We start from the raw sequence: 27,111 nt of genomic DNA, 5'->3' as shown, positions 1-27,111 counted from the left end.
TTTATTAATTAATAAACAGGAGACTAGTCTGGCGACCCTGTCGGAGAAAAGCTACTGCTGGAGGCGGGACAAATGTGGGATAACTGAAGCGCAGCAGCCAATGAGAACATAGCGGATGTGATGACAGAAACAGCGACAAGAAAGCTGTATCATTCGGACATTAACAATGGCGCTCCTGCCACACGGAGTTCAGTAAATGACTTCTGTCGTTTATGTCAGAAAAACTTAAGAATACAAGCAAACCGGAGCATTACGTGAAGTGGTTGCTTGTGTTGAAAAACTACAAAACAAAGGCGCAACAACGTGACGCCCGTTCAGGGAGCTGCTCTGATTGGTCGGTAGGCTCCATATCACTGCGTCACTTCCTTTGAAAGCGCGCAATGGAGTGTTGCCAGACCCTCTTCTGTAAAGAAGCGGAGTCTGGTTGGCGAGACTACCAAACAGGGTGAAGTTTGAAGCTATCACGCTCTTCCACGGACACAAAGACCAGCATCAACTCGTCTAAACTCAGGTAAGAACAGATCTCAGTATGGAAAAACGGTGGCCTGTTCCTTAGTAAGTTATTCATGCATTTCTTTCTTAACCTCTTAACCGAGTGCATTTACTTTAGTTTAGCTTTACCTAAATCTAAAAGCTTCTTGACTGGAGCTTACAGCCAGAGTAACGGCTCAGACAACAGAAATTAAGTTTCTTTTGTTATGATGGTCATGTTTTTCTTTCTTTTTTGACACGTTTCAGTCACATTTTTGTGGCTTGATCAGGAACATAACACACCACCTGTATGTAGCCAAAACGCTACAAAAAAAGCAATAGAAACGTGATTAAAAATGTGGCAAAAAAGTGATGAAAACCTGACAAAAAGTAACAAAGGGTGCTGAGGGCGCTGCAGCAAACCCTGGTGGATAATTTGCGAACTGCAGGCAATATTAAAAAATCTGAAATATGCACAGAAATTGCGTTTTTGGGGTAAATTTTGTCCCTCAGCACCCCCTAACTATAATATCTTCCCACGGCCGTGCGAAAACATGATAGAAAACGCATCAAAAACAACTAAAGGCTGATCAGAAAAACAAGAAAGGAGATGTGTTTCAAATGAGGCGTTACTCTGCTCTTTAGGCTGTAAGCTCCAGACAAGACGCTTAAAATTGGAGAAAATAAGAGGTTAAAAGCCCAACTGCATAATTATAGTGTCACAAATTTTGAAAGAACCCTTATGTCGAGACATTTAGAGCAAACAAAACCTTGTTGTTGGGGCTTGACGTGTAAAGGTTTGAGTATCCGAGCTCCAAACCCAAATAAATTCAGTCAAATCTTTGCTATAAAACCCACTAGAGACAACGATTTGCCTTTGTATACTAGTTTTCCACCGTCAAAACCTTTTCTTTTTAGCAGCAGGTTTAAGAGACTAACCTCCGAACAGAGAGAGCCGAGCGTTAGAGAAATCTTTACTCGTTTTTATTTTCACACATTTAGAAAATGAACCACACTATACAAATGTCCACTGTTCAGTAATGAAACAGACCTCCTGCGTGAACTCTTTTAAAACAGAATCGGCCCCTTCTTCCTTTGCGGTTCACCCTCCTCTCTCTTTCTCCTTCTCTCACTCCCTCTCTCTCTCTCTCTCTCTCACTTGATCTGTCGTTGTACGGTGGCTTGCGTGGGGCCAAACCAGTGACTCCGCGGTAACTTTTTAGGATCATTTTTGTGGTCACTGTGGCGCTTGTAGCATGCAGAAACCTTTGGATGCGTCTCTCCTCTGATTGGCTAAGTTCATAACATTTGCGCTATGTAAGTAAGGGATAGGGCGTTTTTTTCCTTTTTTATTAAGAGTCTGTGGTATTTACATTTTTGACAAAAAGGGGGGGAGCGGGAATGATATCTGAGCAGATTTTTCCGAGTCCTATACATGAGAGGCAGGCAAGTACTGGGACGTCTCATCCCAGGTCCCGACAGCAGAGGGTTGGGTGTTTTTGTCCAGTTTTGGGGGGAAAGCGCGCCCCCTCCCCCCCCGCCCTCGTTGATAATTCGAGTCCGCCGCTCAAGAGGAATCCACAACTTTTTGAACTCAGACGTGAAATAAAAAAAAATGAATAAGATAAACAAAATAAATGGGGAGGAGAGCCGACAGGTGGGAGAAAGGGGCGGGGCGTTTTTATTCAGGCCAGGTAGCTGTAGGTGTCCTTCTCGCCGTCCACCCGCTCCAAGTACTCCTTCTCGATCAGGATGTCGATGCATTTCTGTCCACAAGAGGGAGACAAAGTGTTAGAACCTGGAGGCATTTCATCGAGCCAGTGCTCAAAAGTATGACTTCATTTGCTATTGTTTTAAGCGGAGGAAAAGAGGAAAGAGGACTCAAACACTTCACTATTATCTGTGTGAAACCTGCCTATAATCCGAACAGTGTTGCAAGTGTCTGCAGGATGTATCAATTTTTAATAATAAACCACTGAAATGTTAATTTCAAATAGTAAATCGTGTAGGGCAGGGCTGGATACCGTTGATTTTTTGATACTGGTACTTTCACGATACTTGGTTTTCGATACCGATACCTGAACTTTTTTCAATACTAAATTCTAAAACAGATTCATTATGTTAATTCATTCCTTTTCCTTCCATTTACTTTCTTTTGCATTTGTATCATTTGATTGAGGTGAAACAACCAAAAGAACTCCCCTTTAACTACAAAAGGGCAGAAAAAACACTTTCCCAGTTTTTCTTATCTTTCCCCAATTTTTAAAAGATGTTTTCTCATTTTTTCCCCTAAATTTACCCAATTTTTCTACGTGTTTTTTCCCAATTTTATCCAAATTCTTTTTTTTTTTTACATATTTTTCCCATTTTTTTCTCTCCACGTTTTTCAAATTTGTTCCACTTTTGAAACTTGTGTTATGCTTTTTTTTCTTTCAAATTTTGATGACCAACAGCATCAAAACTTGAACATAAAGATTTTATATTTCTTTTCGCTGCTTTAAATTTTTTCGATACCAGTAATAACTAAACTTTTTTTTAGATACCAGACTGGTATTGGTAAACCTCACAGCAGGAAAAAACTCGAAACATTTGATGAGTATTTGTTTTTTAAGTACATTACAAACACTGAACGATGGTGCGAGGAAATTAAGTTGTTAGTTGTGCTCCAAGCTCAACACATTTCAAACATCCTAATTCTTCACAAGGATTAGTTTATGAGCAACTTTCACAACTATTATGGTCAGTTTTCAGGGTGAGCGTCATAGAAAATGAGCCCGCAAGATTATGAAATTAATACAAATGCTTTATAATTGGATGCACAGTATTATTTCTACAGCTCGCAAGTTCCCAAAGGAAAACAAAATCTATTTTATTCCACTAATTATCTGGTATCGGGTTTTTAATAAGAATTAATACATTAACTGATGTAGCCCCCATTATTTTCAGAGGCACCAAGAGTGACAAGTGCATCGGGTTTATATAAACTTTCGTCATTACTACTGAAGGAACAGTGACGCCATTTTGTCTGACACAACAGTGTTGATGGTCGTACCTTGATGACTGGGACTCTGGGCTTGAATCGTGACGAGAGCTGGTTCAGGACTTCGGCCAAAAGCTGCTGGTGCTTCAGGACCTTCCTCATCTTCATGATACGAACGATGGCCGCCTTTAAAAGACACAAACGATACACTTTAAGCTCCGTGTTTGTGATTAGAAGGGCTGCATTCAATGGAAGAACTCGTTTGACCAAAGACATGTCCAAAATCCTTCAAAACTACAAAGCCTCCGACCTAAACTGCTCTCACATAACTTTCTATACAATATTGAAATGGAGAATAGGATTTATTTCTAAGTAAAAAAGGCAGATTAAACTCACCATTCTCAAAACTGAAGCTAACTCACTCCACGCCTCCTCCTTTCTGATGTCGTTCTCGCCTTGCCTGTCTGATCTCACACACACTGAATGTATGTACTGGTATTGTGTTACATTTGTACTCTGGTCTATAGCTCCTTATTTGAAGGCCACCTTTCACAGACATCACAACAAAGCCCTTTACATGGGACAATATGACGTTCACTCCATGGAGGTGGGTCCTGAAGCTCCTCAGGTCGAGAATCACTGGTCTAAAATAATGTAGAAAGTAAAATCTGTGCTTCTGGTTTATATGTTTGATGGAGAATTTAATATATTGTGCACCGTCTTGACATTACCCAGTTTCTTTGAGAAAAACAAAAAAGCCAGTTCAGCATTACCCAAACCTAAAACCTTCTTCTCTGCGCTTTACAAGCCTGTGTTACCAAGTTTCTCAAGCCGCTGCACTGTAGTCATTAATCCCTCACACCTGACTCTAATTCATGATCTAGCGTGGTCGCCTCCCTCGGGAGGTGTTCCAGGCATGTCCTATTGGGAGGAGGCCCAGACCCAGGACACGCTGGAGGGGCTATGTCTCCGAGCGGGCCTGGTGTCGCCTCGGGGTTCCCCCAGAACAGCTGGAGGAGGTGTGCGTGGAGAAGGAGGTCTGGGCATCTCTGCTGAGACTGCTGCCTCTACGACCCAGCCCCAGATAAAGCTTAAGAAAACGGATAGATATATATGTACTGGGTAATTCTTGACCTGAGAGCTTACAGCCTGTAGGCAGAGCGTAACACCTCATTTGAAAGCTGAGGCCTAAGCTCTTTCCTTGTTTTTGTTGCTACGTTTTCTTTGTTTTTGTCACATTTTAGCGGCTTCATCACAGTTACATTACACACAAAAAAGCCGCTAAAATGCTAAAAACAAACTTACAGGCCTTAGCTTTCAAATGAGGCGGCAAGGTAGCGCAATGGTTAGCACTCGTGCTTCACAGCCAGAAGCTCCCGGGTTCAATTCCCACCTGGACGGGGCCTTTCTGAGTGGAGTTTGCATGTTCTCCCCGTGTCTGTGTAGGTTTCCTCCGGGTACTCAGGTTTCCCCCACAAATAAAAACATGTACAATAGGCCAGGATGAATGACATGTGTGAGTGTGAATGCATGGTGGTGTCAGAGGGACCGTTGGTGCAGATGTGTTTCTGTCTTCCCAGGGGAAACTGAACACCACCGAGTATGGAGTGAATATACAACAAAGTGCTTTGTTACCATGTCTGTGAAGGGCTCTATATAAATAAAGTTCTTCTTCTTCCTCTAGGCTGTAAACTTTTAGATTCGGGTAGTGACAAACTGGAGAAAATGTGCTCGGTTCAGGTGGGGGTTAAGGAGTTTATTTCTCCAGCTGAGGCGTGCTCAGTGGTACCTCGCTGGTGGATAAGCCGTTTGAGATTTCCTGCCCGTTCGTCTTTGTACCTGAATGAGCAGTTTCCGGTCCTCCTCGATGTTTTTGTGGGTCGTTTCTTGTTCCTGCTTCTGCTCCGTCTTCATTGGGACGTTAATGTTCACCCTTAGCTTCTTGCTGTGATAAAGAAGGGGGAAAATAAAGTGTTAGGGAAAGTATTCTATCAAAAAAAGCAAAACCTTCTGACTTATTGGTAACTATGGAGGGATTTTGAGAAGGCTCACCATTACAAGATCGTAAATAATAACACTTTTCTTACTTCTTGTAGCCGAGGAACAGCTTGATGACAGTGTCCGGCTTGAAGTCCACCTCGTCCACGTTGGCGTTTTCATCTTCCAAAACCTGTAAAAAATCAGCAAAATATGAATGAATACTGTCATTTTGATAGAACTACTAATAAAAGATGATTGTTCACGCTGAATACATTGTTGGCCTTGATTGTTGCACTCACCAGCAGCTTGGACTTTAATAAAATCTGTAGAACTTGAACCAGTATGTCCTGAAACGAAATACGTCAAAGATCAGTTGACTTGTTTTGCATAAAGACTGAAATAATCTGGCCGGCGTGAGAGGAGGAAAAAGGGATGCTTACAGTTTTGATCTGTGTGCTGTCGGTGAGCTGCTGAACGGTGTAGCTGTCCTCCGTGTTGTACTGGAGCAGAATGGCCATCTGGAACGTCGAAGCCTGCAGCGTGTATCTACAAAACAGAAGACGTGATATTAACTGAGGTCGTTTATCACGGCTGGTCTCGTTTCTCACATCTCCAACTTCCCTCCCTCTGTTTTCGGCTTAAAGGGATATTTTTGACATAGGGCCTGATTTCCTTGTTGAGAGTGTTTTTGACTTTATATTTGAAGAGTTTAGTGGTGCTAGGCTAGTGCTAGGCTAGTGCGTGTCTATGGTAACTAGTAGCCTGCATTAAAAACCTCTTCAAAATCATGGGGTCGTCCTCCAAACGTTGCCATATCTGATTTGTAGAAAGCTCCTTTGTGAATTCAACCTGTACTAATGCCGGTAACGCAGGTAAACAAACTACTGTAGATCCGGTAACTGAGCAGATCACTCCGCCGCTGCGTAGCTACAACCAGGAAGCTGATGCTGCTCAAATATAAGTTATTTTAAATGCAAAATGGTTATATTTCAAGAATTATTCAGTCAACACAGACATTTATATCAGTAGTCTGGTGTTATAAGTGATTTGCCTCAGGTGCACTGTGCTTGGGTCAGACTGTTTTTAATGCAGGCTACTAGCTACCATAGACATGCACTAGCCTAGCACTACTAAACTCTTCAAATATAAGGACTGCATGAATTACACTCTCTGGATAACTAGGAAATGAGGCCCTATGTCAAAAATCCTGAAATATCCCTTTAACTCTTGAAAAACGACTTCACCTCATTTTCTCCGGTTTGACTTCACCCAAATCTTAAAGCAAAAAAAGTGACAGCAATGTTTAACACAAACGCGACAAAAGAGCGTCAAAAAAGTGAAGAAAAAGCAACAATAACAAAGAGACAAATCCATGACTAAAGAGCAATAAAAAAGTGACAAAAATTAGATGAAAAAGCGACGAAAAACGACAAAAACATGACCAAAGAAAAGATTAAAAAAAAGAGGAAAACGCAACAAACACATCCAAAATGTGCCATAAACGTGCTGGGAAAGCGACAATAACAAGCATGACTAAAGAGCGATGAAAAAGCAACAAAAAAGGCACAGAAGAGCAACAATAATGCGATGAGTAAGTGATCAAAACATGACAAAAGAAAACTACAAAAACGCTTGTATGCCTTATCTTTCACATGAGGCGTTTAAACTGGCCTATAGGCTGTGAGCTCCACTCGAGAAGCTTTTAGATTTGGGTAAAGCCGAGCTGGAGAAAATGCTCTGAAAGAAGGAAAGTCTGCTGTACCTGTTTTTGAAGCAGTTCGTGACGAGCTCCCCTTTGGACAAGTGATAGAGCCAGGTGAGCTTCCTGCCGCTGTGTCGACTGGCATAAAACGCCGTGAACCGCTGATAACTGCGCTCCAACTGCAAACACACCCATAAACATTTAATTGCAATCGAGTAACCGGGTTAAATTAGGCGAAGGGAAGCGGCAGTCTCACCTCCGACGGCAGCGCGAAAGTGCACGACTGTTGGAAAGGCCAGGACCCGGAGCTCAGGACCTGGATACTGAAGTCCACTGCACAAAGACAAGAGGAACAGCAGCTCAAGACCAAGTGAAAAGTACAGCCTCGTGCACACAACAGCTAGGAAAAGAAAATTACCCTACATTAAAGCCTCCTCATGGTGTAATTATGAGTAGATAGTATGTCGTTCTGGACTTCCTGTCTCTTAAGGGCTCATTTGCTGATCTTTTTTTATTTTTTATTATTACTTATATTTTATTGAACTTTTTTTTTAAATGAACAATAACATTAACATGACTGGGTTTTACATCATTAATTACTTTGCTTGTACAGTGTCCATTTTTCCCATTTTTTTCCCATTGTGGTTCTTGTAGTCTCAGTCTGCATGTTATTTTTTCCATTAGGAATATGTCCTCTATTGTGGTAATCCATTGCTCCTTTGATGGCACCGTAGCGTTCCCCCATTTCCTTGTGATGGATTTTTTTGCTGCTATCAACATTATTTTTACTAAATATTCATCACATTTATGAATAGCTCCATCACCAAATTTACATAAATATAACACTTCAGGTTTCAAAGGAATGGTATACCCTAAGACTTGACTAATGACATTACAAGTATTTTTCCAAAACTCTGAGAGTTTCTGACATTTCCAAAAAATGTGTGAATGGTCCACATCTGTCTCCCCACATTCTCTCCAACATAACTGTTGCCTCTGTAATTGTTTACTTTTTAATTTGGGCGTAATAAAAAATCTTATAAGATTTTTCCAGGCAAACTCCCTCCATGGCTCATTTGCTGATCTTGTTGGGTAAAACTAACTAAAACTCTCTCTCCTCTGTCCACCTCCAGTACATTGTGGAAAAAATACAATGCATCTAATTTAAAGCATTTGTATGTTTTCTAGTATTTCTGTGATAATTTGTTGGACCTCAGGAAGAATAGTGAAAGCTTGACTGTGCCAATCCTATCAATAAAAAGCAAAACTAAACTAAACAGTGACCCTGAAAAGTGGCTCCAAGTTTTCCCACAGTCACTTCATTCCAATCTTATTTAGTTCTGAGTCGGCATTTTAGTCTTAGGGTGCGTTTCAGTCGACGGGAGAATTGGCCAGTCCTGTCACATTCTGAAAAAAAAAAATTCCAGGTGATGCTGCAGCGCCTGTCAGGGCAAGTCCAGGGAATACTCTGACTAACAAACAGGAAGGCACATGTGACAGCAGGAGAGAAGAGCATCTGGTGGATTTAAGGGTAAAAATCAGCTACAAACTCGCGCTAACTCGTCTAATGGGTAAAACAAACATGTGAGGAGCCAGAGGACGATAAGGCCGCATTCACAGCTGGGTCTCGGTTCGATTGTTCCAGCTTTCTAACTGGCGCGGTTGGCGTTCACACCTCTTTTTTGTCAATCGAACCAACATTCTAGATGCAAAGCGCCTCTGCACGCCTGTATGAAAATTATGAACAGGAAAAACAGTGAACAAGAAACACGCTTCTCTGATTGGTCGAATAAACTCCACTTCCTGCTCCGTCATTTGTTTACAAAATGGAGCGGTGTCAGACCAGGTTTCTCGTAATTTGTAATATGACAGTGACTACGCTCGGAACGCACAGATAATTTTACTAATGAAATGCGAACAGAAATTAGCCGATACTCATGAGCGGCAGACGAGGCAAAACTGGGACTAAGACAGGACTAAAGCGGGGCTAAAGCGGAACTGGCGGACCCCGGAGATATATTTTCTTCACATGACAACTGCGAAGGCTCCGGGCAGAGACATAGGAAACTACATATGACAACTGTCCGAGGGAAACAGACGTGGAACATGGTACAAAAAAGGATCTGATCAGGGTTCTTTGTTCTCTGGCGCTGCTTATTGCAAAGGTTTCTGCCTCATATTTACGTCTTTTGGTGTAAATTTCGTATTAACCGTTAGCTCTAACTATAGAGGGTCTGCACATGCGTTTTCATTTTAAATAGAACCAACTACATTCCTTAATGAACGCCGTGATTGTCAGCGCTGTTCTGTCTTTGCGTTACTCGCTTGTTTCGGTTGTATCCGACGCACCACGTCCTGCAACTTTCTCTTCATGGTTTTGTTTCCGCTCTCTGGCTCAGTCGCGTTCACAACCCAAATGATCCACGAGACCCACGTTTTCAGGCAGACCATGGTTCACTTCTTTGGCCCGGATCAGAGTCCAGGATTCGGTTCAAGATGGGGTTGTGAATGCGACACAAGTTTACCATCGAAGAGGAAACTATCACTGTATTTGGACCACACGGATTATTTTTGAGGCTTCTAACAGTAAATTGTAAGTTTTATACTCTTTATGTTTTTTATACTCTTTATTTTTTCTTTATGATTCTTTATGTATATCAAATTGTTAGCGCTAAACTCTGAAGTCGCAGCTTTCTTAGGGCTTCCGACATTCTTCAACCATACACTTTTTTGCGGCTCCTTTGCAGATGTTTGTGTGTTGCTGGTGCGGGGCAGGTAAAGGGATGTGGGGATGTTGTTCTGTGAGGCTATAAGTGTGGATCTCGTCTTTGCTGCTTCCCGACAGAGAATCCGGCTGCAGCATCTGTTTACTTGCTAGTCCAGGGAAGGCCACATTTTAAATTGAATCGAAAATCCAGATCGATCAATAAGGGGAGTCTTATTAATACAATTATGCTAAAACTTGAGAAAACCTGTCCTGTTTTGCTGCCTTCCCTCAGCATGACATGTCTTCAATCTCGTCTCACATTGTCCAACAAAATGGCGGCAGCTGCACTTTACTTTTCTAAAATGACACCTCTTCCTCTTCCCACTTCCCTTCCAAACCTCACAATAGTTTATCTTCAGACCGCAGTAATTACGCGCTTCATTGTGATTTATGTGAACTCACAGTCCAGAGGCTCGGAGTTGGTCAGGTGCTTCTTGAACTGTTCGTTGAGGTCTTTGCTGACGCCGATGTCCTGGAACATCCGCTGCAGTTTGGACGTGTACTCGAACCCACAGGCTTGCTGCACAGATTACGAGGAGGAAAAATAACATCAGATAACAAAATAAAAGCCTATTATGAATACAAAAGTAAAGATGCTAAAGCTAAGGTACATTTGTGGGCGACTAAAGAGACGCACCTTGAGTTTAGAGATCATGCTGGCCTCTGCGTCGTCGCTCGCGCTGTTTTGATGCACCAGACGCTTGGCCAACATCTTCGCGTAAAACTTCTGGAAAACGTCTTTGTCCTCGATGTATTTGAACACAACCATCTACAGAAGAAAAAGGCAAAAGGTGAAGACACTGGTTTCCAACCTTCACACAAGACTTGAACCCACTAAACATTTAAGACTCTTTTAACACCATCACGGTGAAATTTAATACCACTATCGCAGGTCAAAAAATGCAATTGGTTCTCGTTCTAATAAATAAATTGCATGTTAAATTAAAAACAAATCTAAGCGATAGGCTAATAAGGATGAAATTAATAAAATAACAAAGTAATATAAGCAGAAGGATACAGTTTATTTTATGCATTTTTAGACCAAGTTGGTTGGATGAAGTAATTTGTCAAGAGTGGGCAGTATTTCAGTCAGTTTCAGACTAAACCCTGATAAATCAGTCCTGTAGAGCTTGGACTTCAAGTCTAACAATGTCCTAGACAGAACAAGGGCTAAACCAGGACTAAACGATCATGGTTCTGCGCTCAGTCACCAGGAGCAGCCATGTGAATACAGGACTATGGAGGAGCGTTTCAGTCACACGACAAAGGGCCGTGGTTTAAAGTTGTGCTTCTGGGCGACGCCCACAGGTGAAGCGTCAGGACTCTAGACATGTTTCTAGCGCAGTTCTCGCCTCTCACACTCGCACACCGATGAGGCGGGTCCAGGGAAGGTGAACACCGAGCAACAGAGATACAGTGTTTATGCAGACCCGCTTAAATGAACTGCCAATGAACAAACCTAAAACATGTTCTTCTTCTGCATTCCTCCCATCTCTCATTAGGCTAGCGTTAGCATCCTGCGCTGCTAGTCTAATTCTTTCCAGAGTATTTTTGGCTCCTTTACCAATGTGGTCTTGATTTACAGACTTAGGAGAAGGAGTTTTAGTTTCAGGCGCTGATGTGGAAGCACCGGCACACGCGAGCATTACCACAACATCACAGCCTGTTGCTACTGACGTAAACTGCACTGTCGTAATGACTTTAAGTAGCGCGGGTACATCGATTCTCAAATTAACATTACTCTAAAGGGACTATACAGAGTTTAAAAATGTTGAAATTACCCCCTACATGTTCCAGCCATGTCCTAATGTTTAGAATGAGCCCAGACCTATTCACCACAACTGCCTCTAAAATTAACTTTTTTTTTTTTAACTTTTAAGGCCTTACTTTTTTAATGATTTAAGACCCCGCGTCTACTCTGTGATGTTATCCGAGTCTACAGAACGACCACTCTCTGCATCATCGTAATTCCTGCTCTCACCACTTGGTTGAGCGTGTCCTCCAGCTCGGCCTCCTCCGGGTTCTTGGAGCTCTTCTTCAGGAGCGAGTCGCAGTATCGGGCCAAAAGCTCCGGAGATTTACTGGACGACTGCGCCATCCGAGTCACCGCGTTGTTGTTTATGAACCGACCGCAGGCCTGCAGAGACACACGAGGACATTCGAGGATTACGGCCAAGAAGGTACACCGAAATCTAAACCAAGTACTGGTGATAGTAGACCATATTTATATTGAAGTACAGTATATGTAACGTTAAAACACAAGCTGTAGCGCTGACCTTGTCTAGTGCAGCCACGAAGCCTGCGTCGTTGTTAAAGGCGGACATGACGAGTGCGTTGTATTTCTTATGAACGTCCAGCGTCGTCTGAACGTAAACTTTAGGGTCCTGGAGGGAGAAAGACTTGTAACTAAACAGAAATTTGCTGTAACATCAGTATCTAGTAAACAATAGACACTTGAGCTGCTACTTTTGTACAATAAAATGCGAATTTACCTAGAAATTCACCTAGAAATGTTTAAATCAATGTTTGTCTATCCATCTTTAAACATCTGCCTCTTTCTATCACTTTGATCTAGTATGAATCGACTGAAAGAGAATGTGCCGTACGTTGAGCGCGGCCTCTCCACACTTCTCGATGGCAGCCAGGCCCTGGTTGTGGATGTGCGTCTCCAGGAGTTTCTTCAGTTCTCCCAAACCGTCCGTGATCCGCGACACCAGGTTATACATGCGGCCCAGGTCTGAACAAGATGGAAGAGAAACGGTAGTAAACAGTCACGACAATGTGCCGTTTCCACGACAATGACGGCAACTCGTCCCTTTTCCTTCGTACCTTCATTCTTGTCGGCGTCGAGGAGATTCTGGAACTCCGTGTGGAAGATCTCCAGGTGCTTCTCGATCAGGACCTGCTCGCACTTTCGGGCCAGCTCGTCCTGCGTCGACTCGTGGAGGTAAACCTGGACGCGCCGCTGCTCCTCCAAGAGTCGAGCCTCCGCCTGGAAAACAACGAGCATGAAATACATTTAGAGAGCGTGTAAGTGTTCCAACAATCAGGCAATAGAACCGCCGCAACTGGCAAGAGGATTGGTAGGTTGGTTGTCTGGGAGAGCTTGATAAGATAATACTTTATTGATCTCACAATGGAGAAAATCACTTGGTAAATCAGATCCCAAGAAACACTCAGGGTGTGGAAAAAAAGACAGGAAATGTGGACTCAACTGAATAATAATAAAAAATAAAGCTCGAGCAGACTATAAAAACGTCAGCAGTCCAATTTCTGTCAGCCTTAGTGCAGGTAGAGTCACATTGATACAGAGATTAAAATGACACTTATTTGTTACATACATTTAAACGTCATAAAGCATATGTAATTATTTTAGGGCCTAGCGATAATGACAAAAACCATCAGAAATACTTTGTTTCTACCCTCTTGCATCTATTCAAGAGTCTGAGCGACAAAACAAAACAAAAACTCCCTACTTGACCCGTTTCTTTCTTCATCTTTAACAAAATGTACTTATTTTTTACCCCTTTTTTCAAAATGGTGCCCTATTTGTTCTTTCCATTTTTTTTAACCAATTTTCTCACATTTTCCCCACAATCTTTACCACTTCTTACATGTTCCCGATTTCTGCCCTTGTGTTGTTGTTATGTTTCCCAATTTTTCTCTTCATTTCCCCCCCATTTAAAAATAATGGTAAAAAATTCCACATTTCTTGACATTAGACATAACCTCGATCTTGCAAATTTGCACATGGTCCAATCAGGTATCTCAGTATCATCTCGTAGACGATGTATTACCTCCCTCTAAATTATTTATGTATTTGACTCGCAGAGACAGACCAGAGCCCAGTTGCATTAAAACTGTAACAACAAGGATCTGTAGGTGCTTGAAAACATGACTGACCTTCTTCATGTACTCTGTGACCGGGTTCTGCTGCAGGAACTCTGTGCTCTCTCGAGTGTAGAAACGCTCCGTGTCTGTGAGGAACTGGCACTCGAAGTACTCTTTGTAAACCGACAGCGTGGGGCCTTTGGCGAAGGCGTCCTCCTCGTTCAGACCCAACTCCACTGCAGCACAGACCAAGCAGAAGGAACGGTCAGAGCTTCAGGGGAAATCACTAATTACGATACAAATGTCCTGTATACATTAAGCTCAGTGTCGTTTGGTCATTTTGATGGCTTGGTTGTGAATATGACATTATGTTTTTGTTTCTAAGGGAGACTTTCGAAGGTTTATGGGTAAAAGTCAGCCATAGTCTCTTACCGTAGGATTGGACGACTCCACTGATGAGCCGTGTGTTTATGGTTTCCCCATTTCGCTCTCGCTCGATCAGCTTCAGCACGGCGTTCGTCACCTGAAACACGACATTAGCGACCGATTAAAACCGCAGATGGTTTGATGGTTTATGGTTCAAATGAAAAGCAACGCTCACCTGTTTGTTGAGGGGTCGGAACAAACACTCCCTCCAGGTCACGAGTGCGAGCTGAAGAAAAGAAATTAGATTATATTGGATGCCAGTTTGGTAGAAAATGAACCTACAAATATCAGCCAGTTCATGCCCACAAAGCAGAAAGAAAAGCTGCCCAATTGAGAGGCATTTAGCTGTGGACAGTATTTACCGAGTAGATTTCATAGATGCCCTTGCGGCCCTCGTCACACTCCCGTCGGACCCAGTGGCGGTTGAGGTAGGCGCAGATCCCGTTCAGGACTTTACTGGAGAAACGGTAGTCCTCCCACTGCTGTGTGTAGAACTTCAGCACACACTCGTCCATTAGGTCCTCTCCATCCTGAAATCACCAAAGCAATTACATTTGAAGACTGGGTTTTGCCTCGTCTGCCTTTCTGAAGTCCAAAGTGAGTCAGTAGAAAACCGGGATGTTGTTCGGGCGAGTAATCGTGTTCACACTCACCTTGAGCAGACTGGTCAGGTAGTTCTTGAGGAACTCTTTGAGCCTCTTGTAGAGCTCCAGGCCGACGAACTGCGCCCCTCCTGGAGTGGTGGACTTTTTGGAGGGTTTAGTGGGAGGCACAGAGCCGCGGCCTTGGCTCGACTGGTGCACACTGGTGCAGTAGTTATATACATGTCTGAGGGTCAGGGGTTAAAGAATGCACTCATATCAAATACAATATTTTAAGAGTGGACAAATTAGTAAACTCTTACATAACAAACAGAATGATGACAAAGCCTCATCTCGAACAGTGGTTCCCAACCTTTTTTGTCTTGCTGAACCCTTCATTCAAACCCTTCATCGAAACCCCTCATTGAAACCCTGCGCACCACAACTTAAGGGTTTAAGATTATTTAGAAGGGATCAATACAACTTATTAGTACAAAAAGACCATGTTGTGTTCAAAATAAAGCTAAAATCCATACATTATACTACAAACTCCAAATTGCACAGCCTAGTCAGTTTCATCCTCTTCTTTTTTAGGGAGTGTTCGCCTATTGATTCAATGATAATGATCCTCGCTCCCTTTGACGCTTACAATTGTTGTGTCCTTAGGCCAGACACTTAACCCACATTGTTTGCAAACTCAGCCAAAACAAACAAGCCATAGAACTTGTGCAAAATTACATTTTCAGTTACAATTTTCTTGATTTGGTGTTTTTCAGGTCTTGTTTTGACACAATTTTCTCATTTTCTGTTGAAAGTAAATATCTTAATATTGCACACTTGTTTCATAAGTTTATTCAAGAGGTCCTGCCTTCAGGTCTCCACTGTGAGGTCCACACCGCCACAGGCTCCACTCTCAAGCTGTCAGGACAGGAAATACACGGGACAATCGACTCCCTGATTGGTCAGTTTCATACTAACGCCTGAAAGACACCTTCTGTAAACTCCACTATCGTTAAGGTAAGAATTAGAGTCAGGTATACGGTTAGTGAGGATTATTATTAATATTTTTTCAACTCATATTTTTATTGTTTTATATGGAATGTGTCCAAATACAGGCTTATAAAAAGGCATATGCACGATGTCTGGTTGTTTATAAATGCTTGTACTAGAAATAATCTAAAAAAACACACTTCTATTAACCTCTCAACCCCAACCTGATTAGTTTAATGTTGTTTTGTTGCGGTGACGTCATGGTTGGAGCTCCACTTATCATTGGCTGCCCTAAACTGGCCAATCAGGGAGGGCAGGCCTGTCCCATCCTACGAAAAAGGAAAAAAAATTGGCTCCCGCCCCAAAAAAAACTCTGCACTTCCCGTCCTGACAGTGGAGGCTGCACCGGAAGCGACCTCACAGTGGACGCCTGCAGGCCGGTGCCGCTCAGTTTTTTTAATTCAGCTCACCGCAGTATGAGGCTTCACTCGTCACCAATAGTGCCCAAATACATAGAACATACATGCAGACTCAGACATAAAGTTGGCAGAACCATCACCAAGATTGACAAGATTTTCACGAACAAACCAAGCCTCATAAAAAGCCAGTTTTACTAAGATTTGCCCGTGTGATGCCGACATCCAGGAGGAAAACCTTTACACATGAGGATCAAACTCTCTAGACAGTGAAAACAAATGAAAAGGCCCTGCATCCGTCGAAAAGCCTTCATTTTAAATCCAGTTTCAGACTCGGTGAAGGATACGTGTAAAGCTCCATGTAGCGCGACTTGGCCATGCTCTGCCGCGTGTAGACCTGCTGGATGCCCGCTCTCAGGTCGTCCCATATCTGGTCCAGCCCGATGGGTTTGAGTCCGTGCGGGTTCTGGGTGCGGCTCGAGGACATGGTGGAGCTGCTCCCGTGTGCTCCTCCCAACCGTGGCCTGCCGTCTGCTCCGCTCCTGTCGCTGCGTGTCTCGGACGAACGCTCGGACCTCACTGTGCCATGGGCTGGCGGGTCAGCGTCAGTCCCACTGCCAACACCAGGCGGCGCCGTGTGCCTCGCCTCCACCAGCGCTGCACTCTACCCGATGACCTGAGGGGCAGAGAGGGGAGAGCGTGGGTGTGGGTTCTTGTTCTCAAAAGATAAAGCTCATGATGTTTTGACAATCCTTCTCTTTCATCTTACAACACATTGCTCATTTTTCCTGAGTAGAGCAGACATGGTTTACACTCAAATTAGATGGGGCTGCACAATATACTGCTAAAAATATTGCAATATTGGGTGAGGCAATATTCGTAAGAAGTCTTCTATCTGACAGGTTTTCCTCTCAGCCAAATGTGCAAAAGTTAATTAAGTTCAAACTAAACATGCTCCTAATGAGCAGCTCCACACAGAAAAGTTTATTGTTGCAATGGTTCTTCAAGGAATGGATTTGTATGAGGACCTAACCTATTTAAATCTCATATTTGGCTGCTTTTTGGAAATATCTCCATGGGGACGAGCTGGAGACGTCCCGTTCCCAATAAAGTTGGTCAGGTCTTAAGAGAGGTGAGCTGCTTACAGCAAAATACACTGATCAATCTTTAGGTATTTTTCCACTATATACCGTATTTTCCGGACTATAAGTCGCACCAGCCGTGGCAACTACCTGGGCCTCGAGGTGTAACTGCACCGTTGACAAGCTTCTCCCGGCATCGCGTTGTTCAAGCGCTCATTTGCGAACTTGTTCCTCTAGCTTTGGCCATCTAGCTTTTTTCAGTAAGAATAACCTCCGCTTTTCGCTAGTCCTTCACAAGTTTCTCGCTCACTCCAAACTTTCTTTCTGCTGCTCAAATTACCATTTTAAAATCCAGTGGTACAGGAGTAGCAGATATTGGTACACAAGCCTTGAGCGCCCTCTAGCAGCGGTCAGCGTGAAAACAACAAACATGTGACATTATATATTTTGATGCACCCCAGGCAAACAATGAAAAAATAAGCAAGACTTCTAGTCCGGAAAATACGGTAAATGTTACACGGCGTAGATTCGTAAAATATTGTAATAATATCGTGTCTCAATATTGCAGGTATCCCACCTTTTTACAATATAGTGCAGCCTGAGTTTAGATCTAGACAAAGTGTGTGGCCAAGGGGTTAGGTTGCAGGGAACATGCAGTCTCTAATGTCCTATCCAAAGAATAAAAATCACTCAATGGGATAATGAAAAAGCATCTCCCTCAAAGCCAGAATGACCGTACGCACTTGGGCAAGGTTCAAACCACTGACTCTGAGGTTAAGGGGCAAATGTACGGTGCCACACGCAAGAAAACGGACAAAATGCATCAATTATTAAACAGGAAGTGGCAAGATCTTCAATTAGCAGTGGCTGTAGTAGTAAAAGCGTCGCTGTAAAGGGGTAGCTCATCTGCTGTGATACTTTGTTGGTGGAAAAACCTGTTGTAGTAATGTGCAGTATGTTTGAGTCCAGGGTTGGACTGGTTTATGAGGCGACACCTGGCTCGGCTCCTCAGACACTCAACGTCACGGTCTTTAATGAGGGATTAGTCCAGTTCACAGAGACGGGCCACCGCTACGTGCCGCACACTCAAGACGCCATCTTTACAGTAGACGATCCCATCAGCTGGAATCAGATACTTGGCGACGAAGGGGCCGCATCATATGAGGAAGCGTTTGATTAACATCTTATTCAGGAAGTCGCGGAGCCATCTTGTGTTCGTGACCCGACTGCAGGCCTAACTTAAGCTGACGTTGGCTTTAATTACTGCATGTACATACTGCTGTGTAAATAAAATGCATTTGGACAAACCTCAACTCAAACAACAACGGGAAAGCACAAATGATATGTTCATGAAAAAGCTAGATGTATTTATATTTATCATGAAAATATCAAATCAAAAGAAGAAAAAAGTAGTGATTGATTTGTTTTCCTCACATCCAGCTCTAACACAAACTTATTCCTTTGAGCTTTGCCACGAGTTTTCTGTTTATTACCATGTTTTATTCATCACTCTCTGTGATTGACACCATAGAGTTCAGGGCTTATTCCACAATAAACTGAAGGAGATTTTCAAAGGTATTTTTACATTACAATATTTAGACTGCTGTGTGTTCGCTGCTACATCTTTACTGGTAAATACATCTACTACAAAGATCAAAATCCTTTGCAAACAAAATCATGCCATCTCCACTGGACTCTTAATCATTCACGAAACTTGCAAAGGCTGTATTTTACTTTACACGTTGACAAATGAGCTCCTAAGAATGTGTGTGATTACGGCGACCAGCTTGGGACAATCCCCAAATCCAGGCTTTCGTTTCAGATCCCGAATCAAACCTACACTCGCCCTTGCCCCCGGATCACCAGACCAGACCGATTTAAGGCCAACACAATCGCATCAGTTAAAGCAGGGGTAGGCAAGTTTTCTTAACGGAGGGACAATTTTTTTCATTGGAAAAAGACTGAGGGCCAAAGCTGCCAATTTTAGACCAAAGTAAAGCACTACACTGGAAAATGTCCATCTTAAATGAGATAAATGACTTAAAATTGCTTGATTAAAGGTTCTATATGTTGAATTTGAGCCTGTTTGGACTCATCTAAGATAAAAGATACAAATGCTAATACCAATGGAACAAGCATTTCAGATCTTTGAAACCAGACAAATGAACTTTTACTTTTAAAAAGTTTGTTTTACACCTGAAATTATACAATATAATCTGAATTAAGAGAATAATGACTTGTTCCATTGGCAAAAAAATGTTTTATCTAATCTAAGACCAGACCAAATCTACTCAAATTTTAGATTGAATCTCTTAAAGCAGTACTAAGAAACTCTTCCCCCTAGAGGCCATAAGCGCAACTGCAGGTGTAGTAGCAAGTTACGATTTTTTAACTTATTAATTGTCTTGGAGAGTAAATACTACACTGACAGGAAAGGTGAAGGGAGAGAGGGTTACTGTGCATCCAATTATATAATGGAAATATTTTTTTTCACTCAAACTTGGCTGTAAATACTGTTTAAAGTGACGTTAGCCCGCAGTTAGCTTTGCCCGTTAGCATGTTAGCTTCTTCTTCGTGATTACATTAGTGTGTATTGCTTTCTCCGGACCGGTGGCAGTCAAGTTGCAAACATGGTTTTCTGTCCAGAGACACCAGGGGGAGATGAAAGACCCTCCAATCATCCCATAAACACTTTTATAAACACCCCACAGGGACTAAGGAAAGGATTTATTAAGGTAAACAAGTTACTTAGTACTTCTTTAATTCAAGCAGGCTTAATTCAATTATTTTTCCAGTGCACTTTCTACAAATGCCAGAGTTGTAAATAATATGAACTAATTGGGTATTTGACAGTATTTCTCCCATTTAACCCTAAAAATGTTAAAGTACTTTCTGATTTGTGTCTCAATGTTTCTCAAAATCATCTTGAGCGCCAGGTCTGTGCTGGAGGGGCCGAATTTGGCCCCCGGGCTTGACGTTGCCTTAGATGAGTTGATACGTACCTACCTGGTCTTTGTGTGTGCCCTCAGTCACACAAAACGACCAAAGATGTTGCTAGCTTTTGGCCTCTCCCAACGTATTCCTATAGCTCCAAACAGGGGTGAAGTTAGAGGTGATCAAGAACATATCTCAGTATGCAAAAACAGTGGCCTGCTGTTCGTTTAAAAAGAGTCGCTTTAACGTCAAGAGGGCTGTCGGTAAATGCAATCGAAAAATGAGTCGTCCCTTTGCTTCTCCAGCTATGAAACTCTCCCCAAACTAAAAGGAGGTCAAATCTCTGTGAGAAGTTTAGACTGAGGCTGTAATTTCATCCCACAGAAAACAACAGGGCTTAAATCACCGCGAAGTCACAGCACGATCAGATCACATGATGAGTTTACAGAAAATTCAGCACTAATTTCATGTTGGAAAACTCGACTTAATAGTGATAATATCTAAGAAAGCAACCATTCAAAAAAGCAATTCAATCAATCAAAAGGTCATGGTGTCGATGATTGATGCACCGTAGCTTAGAAATCCTGATGAACCTTTCAAAGAGGAGCACCTGTAAGTTTTCTTTCTTAATATCGTGAGTAAATTTTCGTCCGGCGCTCCTTGGGCTGTGGTTAAATTTAGCGTTGCTGCCCACACAAACAGCTCCCACAGGCTGCTCTCGCGGCGCTCCAACGCCAAGACAGTTTGGACACTATTATTAGACGTGCTTCAAAGACCAAATTAAACTGTCTTAAAAATATTAGTGCGCCTCCGTCAGGGCTTTGTTCCAACACAATGGAGCCGTCACTTCGTCACTTTGTGTCAAAATAAAGCAATCCTTCCTGGCACATTGAGAAAATGTTACACCTACGTTAAAAGCTGAGAGTTTAGGGCTGAAACGACTCACCGGATGAATCGATGAATGAAACAAGCGACATGTTTAAAAGCTGAGGGCAAACTTAAATAGCATTTGGGGGAAACGCTTCAAAAACATCCGAAAGAAACCACTTAATTGAAGGATATCCCACAATAACACTTAAAATATAGACTCAAGAGCAGTTTGAAGAATCAAAGTGTGAACCGTTCTATTTTTATAAAGGAGGCAAGGGAAGCGAGGAAGCCCCAAAGGACACATGGGCACAGAGGGTGAGGCCCGATTCAAACATGCCACTGAGCACAGATTCGTGATTAGGTGGAAAACACTATTTCACATTTGATTAAAAGACTAGGAGCCGTCACGAAGTCCTCAGGCAGCGTGGACTCAACTTCACATTATTGATTTATTGAGGGGGAGAATAAAGTAATCTGAATAATCAATGACCAAAGTACTTGTTGGTTGCAGCCACAGATGAAGACACAGGTTAAGGAAGTGTATTATCCAACGGATCGTCATCAGTGGATTCTAAAACACTTTGCAAGCACACAGTTATAAAAGGGTTAAATGTTTCATCAAGAGGAGATGAAATGAGCAAATAACATCCCCAGGGAAAGAGCTCATCTGACTTTTGGTTCTGCTCCATTTCCATCATTTTGTGCAGTTCCTGTGTTACGCAAAGATTAAACGTCCCTCTTGTGTTGTTTGCATTTGACCCGACACCTGGGCCCCACTTCTCCAGACGTCCGTCACCGGAGAAGTAACTTGCGTTAAGCTCAGAGACCAACATAAAACTCTACATTTTAAAACAAAGCGAGAAAAACCCTCCCAGAAACAAACAGCGGGATCTCCACACGGCGTGATCCTCATCGTGCCAGTCCCATGCACGTCGTACGGAGAGTCTACGGTCCTTAAAAAAAACAAACCGCTACATCTCGCTCCCGGCGTTGCAGAAGTCACCTCAGGTGCCTCTCTACCTGCAGTTGCCATGGCGACCGGGGCAGACAAAAGCGAGAGGAGCGATTCAGCGAGCCGCAGATCAGATGTCCAACTCCCACCGTCTGTTTACATGGAGTTCACAGGTAGAAGTTATGGCTTTTGTTTGCAATTGGATCTTTTTTCCTGATCTGTTCGGCGATTTTCTACGAGGGGGGGGGATACTGTTGTGGGATGGGGCTTCAATTTGCAAGTTTAAGACTCAAGCACTTTTATAATATATCCATGTCGAGAACTAACATTGTTTTTGTGGACTTTGTTTTGCCAAAGGGTTACAATCGGGCGCTTTTTTCCATTACTGAAGGTTGCCATTGTGATTCCAAGTCATGTGACGCCGATCTTAGCCTATCGACAAACAGGATTCATACGTCGTGCTGTGGTTGCGTCCCATACGTTCCTACAGCGAGGGTTCAGCATGGCACGTCCAAAACCCAAAAGTGGCATCACAAGCATCTAACCAGTAAAGGCTTGAAACGAACAGATTCTAAAACTGAAATGGCTGCAATGAAAACGATTTTTGATAAACACTAAGCTGCCATTTTAATGAATACGTTTGAGGGCTTCCTTTACTCTCCTTGATCCAGTTAATACAGAACCACAATGAGACCAACAACAACAACAACACTGAGTTGTAAAGAAAAGTAAAATGCTTAATGAAATAATGGATTTTCAATATGCTCTTGAAGGTTTATTGCATTTCTAATTGTATTTGTTGCTTTTAATGGCATAATTGACACAATCACTTTATAGCTTTATATTTTATCGATGAACTACTGTCTTAGTGGTTGTACATTTTTTTATTCTGCTAAAATTGCTGTGAAAACACTGTATATTTATTCATTGTAATGTCTCACTGGCAATTTTCTTTTTTTAATCGGAACCCCAGGAAGATTAGCAACCGCCATGGTGGAAGCTAATGGGGATTCCAAAATAAATAAACAATAAACAAACTGAGAAGAAGGTCTGACTTCCTGAACAGCATGTTGTGAAAGAGAAACCCAAGTGTCAGGATGTAAACAGCAGCACGTTTCTATGGATTTCAGCGCGGCAGCAGAGGTTAAGAGGTTAGAGTTCAAAGGCTGCGACAGGTTTTTCGAGGAAGACGCTATTTTTAGGCGGACCACGGTAAATAGGGCAACACGGAAGATGCGGAGCAAAACAACATGATTGCACACAGCCCAGAGATGTCATCAGGAATGCAGGTATTTCGTTCAAACTAGCCGCATCGAGCCCGAGTGAAATCGAGCAGCGTTTGTTTAATCGTGGGAAAAAAAAGGCTCCGCGGGTTTAATCTGATTACACCGCTCAGACGCTACAACCTCATTCCCTACATTCACGCCGAGGAGCTATTGAAAATCCATGTACTGTATTTTAAATGGGGCCGCAACAACGAGGCACTATGGTATCGAAATCTCCGCTTGTATGGGGGGATATTGGCAAACTGCACATGGCTGCCATTAATAAGCGGTAATGTCCTCCGCAAACAACTAATATCCTGCCGGCTTGGGATCATATGACGTCCACAAATCAGCAAACCCTGGAAAGCTAGGCCAACACAAACGCACTGAAATAGAGGCCATTCTTGCAATAGTTTGGGAGTTCGGATATTTGTCAAAGAAATGAAACACTTCCCCCCAAAAAATGGACCAGGTTTTTGTGTTGAAACATCTGAAGAAGAAGAGCAAAGTGAAAACGTCCCGGAGCTTTTCAACGCGTCACCTGGATCTGCTCTTGAGAAAAAAAACTGGGCCCTGTCCCAGTTAAAAGCATTTGTCAAAGCCTGAGGGGCCAAAGGAAACTCTACCCAATGCTTTGTCTGCAGGTCTGGCATTCACGTTGCACAATCATGAGGAGAGGATAAAAATCAGTGTTATATGTTAAAGGATTAGGACTTAGGAGAGTGTTAAAGGGGGGGGTGTTATGCAAAATCGACTTTTTCAAGCTTTACATCATGTTATTGTGTCATTCCCTCATTAAAAACATGCCTGAAGTGTTGCCTTGGCACATTCACGTATTTTTGAGTAATCTGTAAAAACTCTGATGGCGGCCATTTTAGGGATAGGTTTGCCGGAGTCCTCCTAGGAACGCCCCCACCTCCTGGAGACGCCTCCGAGCTTTCGTCACCAGCCGAGTAACCAACCACTGCTCCTCAGCAGAACCTCCTCCCCACTGATGCCACAGACAGCGTGTGGAGGGGGCGTGTCGGAAAGGGTCAGAGGTTCTTAAAGAGACAGAGGCCTATTTCAAGACATTCACTACAGTCATTTTGAAAGAGCGATTTTATACAAGGCAGTTATTCTAATTTACTGCATTTACAGACCAACAGAAGGTTTCGTCATCATTGTAGTGTGATATACTGGTGCTATGTGATTGAAAAAAAGCATAATAATGAGTGTTTTTTGTGTACAAGATAAATTGAAATGGGGCTAAGCATCAAGATTGTTGTGAATAATCAGACAAATTAGCCTAGAAATAAATGAAAAAACTGACAATATTAAGGCAATTTCCTCAATCTTTGAATAGTAAGGCATCTCTTGTTTCTGCTACGTGCCCAGTGTGACAGATATAGGTATGAAAAGGGGGAAGTCAATGTCATCAAACGTAGAGAAGGGTAATCGATGACTATGAGGGCTTGCTTGTACTGACGTAAAACGTTGTAAAGCACATCTGGCTTCCTCAAAAGTTGGACATTACTAATCTGCCTTTTTGGGAATTGCACAAACGTTCACAGTAAGACAGGCAGACATTGCAAACGCGGTGGATATTGCACATTGCCGCTTCAGGTTGTTTCCACTGGACCGTGTTATTATTGAAGTGGCTCGCGCGTTCATACACAGCCTCCCTCACTGTTGTGCAACACACAGGCTAAACTACACTCGGGTGTTTTTGGGGCGGTTGAAGAATAAACAACGCGAATACACACTTAGATTTTGGCCTTTTTTAAACTTTGTCAAGCGGAGTGCAGGCGATAAACCATAGTAAATAAACATCACAATAAATATACAAACTTTTCCTCGCATTTGTGAACAGCGCAGATCAACACAGACCCCTGGGGAATGCAAGTTCAATCACGAATAAAGCCAAAACGCTCCGATTACACCGAAAGGCAACATGACGAGACTTAAATGGACCTGATCAATAATAGAAAATCAGCTACACGCCTCCAATCGTTTGTAGCCACAGATTATCCATACACAACGCGGAGAAAGAGATCAAATTGACATCATATGAGCGAGCTTAAGGTGGGAAACCAGAAGCGGGCATGTAAATAAGCCTTTGTTAGAGTTGGATACGAGTAATGAGGCTTTGTATATTGTCTGGTTAGCTGTGGGGGCCCCTCGGATGTATTTGCCTTACGCCACTTTTGAGTTAGCTCGCGGCTAACACGGCAGCCTGGATTTACGAAGGCTTGTTTTAGACCCAACCAAGCGAGCCATCTGGCGCTGAAACACATCCTAATCATCCCGATCCGTGTACAATCCTTATTATTCTGTCTATGAGAAACGCCAGGTCCAGCCGAAAGGGCAAAGATCGAGGCGCTGCTGTATAAAATGGCTTCTCAATAATGAGTCAGGAAAACAGTCCGCTAAAGGTAGCATTAGCAGGCTAGCAGTTAGCATCGGAGTCATTGGGAAACAGCGGGGCAGATATCGCCACAAAACACGTCCTTACCATTTTAATCACGGTTCTGTGGCGTAGTCGTCGGTGTAATCGCCACCCGCCGGCTGTTCAGAGGCTTGTATTCGTAGTGTTTAGAGTTTTTTTCCCCCCGCGGCTCGGCGGTGTGTTTCCGTACGATCCCGTTGCTAACTGCGACCGCTCGGTTCTGCTCGCACAAAGATCCGCCGCTGTTCACGCGCCCTCGGAAATAACGAAGAGGCTGAACGGGGGAAGCAGGTAAATAAATCACAGTCAATGAAACACAGGGACTTTTCATGCTCAGAATGTTTCACTTTTATGTTTAAATTGTGTACAGTAAATACATGTAGAATTATTTATAAAGTTCGAAAACAATTGTATCCATATGGGCAATATATCGCCAAATTATCCTTATCAGATGACACGAATATACATCGCAAAATCACTAAGGGTTTCGGTCTGAGATTTACATATTTACACCACTCAGCCTAAAAAAGAAAGCAACTTAAATATATGTATAAAAGTTCGGTTTTAGTCGTAATTTTCCTCACCATTTTGTATAATAAAGTGCAGTACTTATGACTTTGGTTGAAAGTGAATATTATTCAATATTCAAGACAATCATTGAATATCAACATTTTTCCCTCTTTTTATGCAATTTGTTTCATCTGATTTTCCAAATAGTAACAGTAAAAACAATGTTTCCCATTATCGGTACAAAACAATAGTGCCCCCATTGTGGTCTAAAACTTTGGTACATGTACCACTGGTAATACCTGGACCTGATTCCAAAGTTTATTCATTTTATTTCCATCCATTTTTCCCCATCCATTTTCTTCCGCTTTATCCGGGGCCGGGTCGCGGGGGCAGCAGTCTCGGCAGAGATGCCCAAACTTCCCGATCCACACACACCTCCTCCAGCTGTTCTGGGGGGACCCCGAGGCGACACCAGGCCAGCTCGGAGACATAGTCCCACCACCGTGTCCTGGGTCTTCCACGAGGCCTCCTCCCAATAGGACATGGCTGGACCACCTCCCACGGGAGGCGACCAGGAGGCATCCGGAACAGATGCCCGAGCCACCTCAGCTGGCTCCTTTCGACGTGAAGGAGCAGCGACTCTACTCCGAGCGCCTCCCGGGTAGCTGAGCTCCTCACCCGATCTCGAAGGATGCGCTCAGCCACCCTGTAAAGGAAGCTCATTTCGGCCGCTTGTATTCGTGATCTTGTCCTTTCAGTCACGACCCAAATCTCATTGTAATAAGTTACTAAGTTATGCTTCAGTTATGCATCGAAGGTCAGAACTTTTCTGATTTAGACCGGGTTTATACTCAGTTTTTACAGAATTTAGATCTATTTCAGATCATGTTCATGCCAAAATGGGTCCTGATTTGATTTTGGTCCAA

At 42.9% G+C, this 27,111-nt stretch overlaps 1 protein-coding gene across 1 annotated transcript; it reads right to left on the bottom strand.

Moving 5' to 3' along the window:
• Positions 1-1,425: 1,425 nt before the first annotated feature.
• LOC306977689 (cullin-1) lies at positions 1,426-25,922 on the bottom strand. The gene is made up of 21 exons (XM_079576104.1): positions 25,742-25,922; positions 16,492-16,820; positions 14,811-14,985; positions 14,520-14,687; positions 14,333-14,383; positions 14,164-14,254; positions 13,804-13,967; positions 12,730-12,892; positions 12,507-12,637; positions 12,177-12,284; positions 11,882-12,037; positions 10,538-10,669; positions 10,303-10,420; positions 7,390-7,466; positions 7,194-7,312; positions 5,872-5,977; positions 5,731-5,778; positions 5,539-5,621; positions 5,291-5,396; positions 3,524-3,637; positions 1,426-2,237 (listed from the first exon to the last, which is right to left on the bottom strand). Exons 2-21 carry the CDS (start codon positions 16,629-16,631, stop codon positions 2,157-2,159), a joined length of 2,331 nt encoding a protein of 776 aa, XP_079432230.1. The 5' UTR covers positions 16,632-16,820; positions 25,742-25,922; the 3' UTR covers positions 1,426-2,156.
• Positions 25,923-27,111: the final 1,189 nt, after the last annotated feature.

The sequence above is a fragment of the Gobius niger genome (genome assembly GCF_951799975.1).
Source record: "Gobius niger genome assembly, chromosome: 18".
NCBI lineage: Eukaryota > Metazoa > Chordata > Actinopteri > Gobiiformes > Gobiidae > Gobius > Gobius niger.
Note: the sequence above shows the minus strand (reverse complement) of the source record. Positions and strands in the feature narration are given on the sequence as shown.

Bases quoted from the DNA above. Each gene is read 5' to 3' on its own strand.
- LOC306977689 (XM_079576104.1), bottom strand. From the start codon at position 16,631: ATGTCCTCGAGCCGCACCCAGAACCCGCACGGACTCAAACCCATCGGG. The intron at 12,638-12,729 runs GTACGAAGGAAA...CATCTTGTTCAG, and splicing joins CGACGCCGACAAGAATGAAG to ACCTGGGCCGCATGTATAAC. The intron at 10,421-10,537 runs GTGCGTCTCTTT...TAATCTGTGCAG, and splicing joins GCATGATCTCTAAACTCAAG to CAAGCCTGTGGGTTCGAGTA.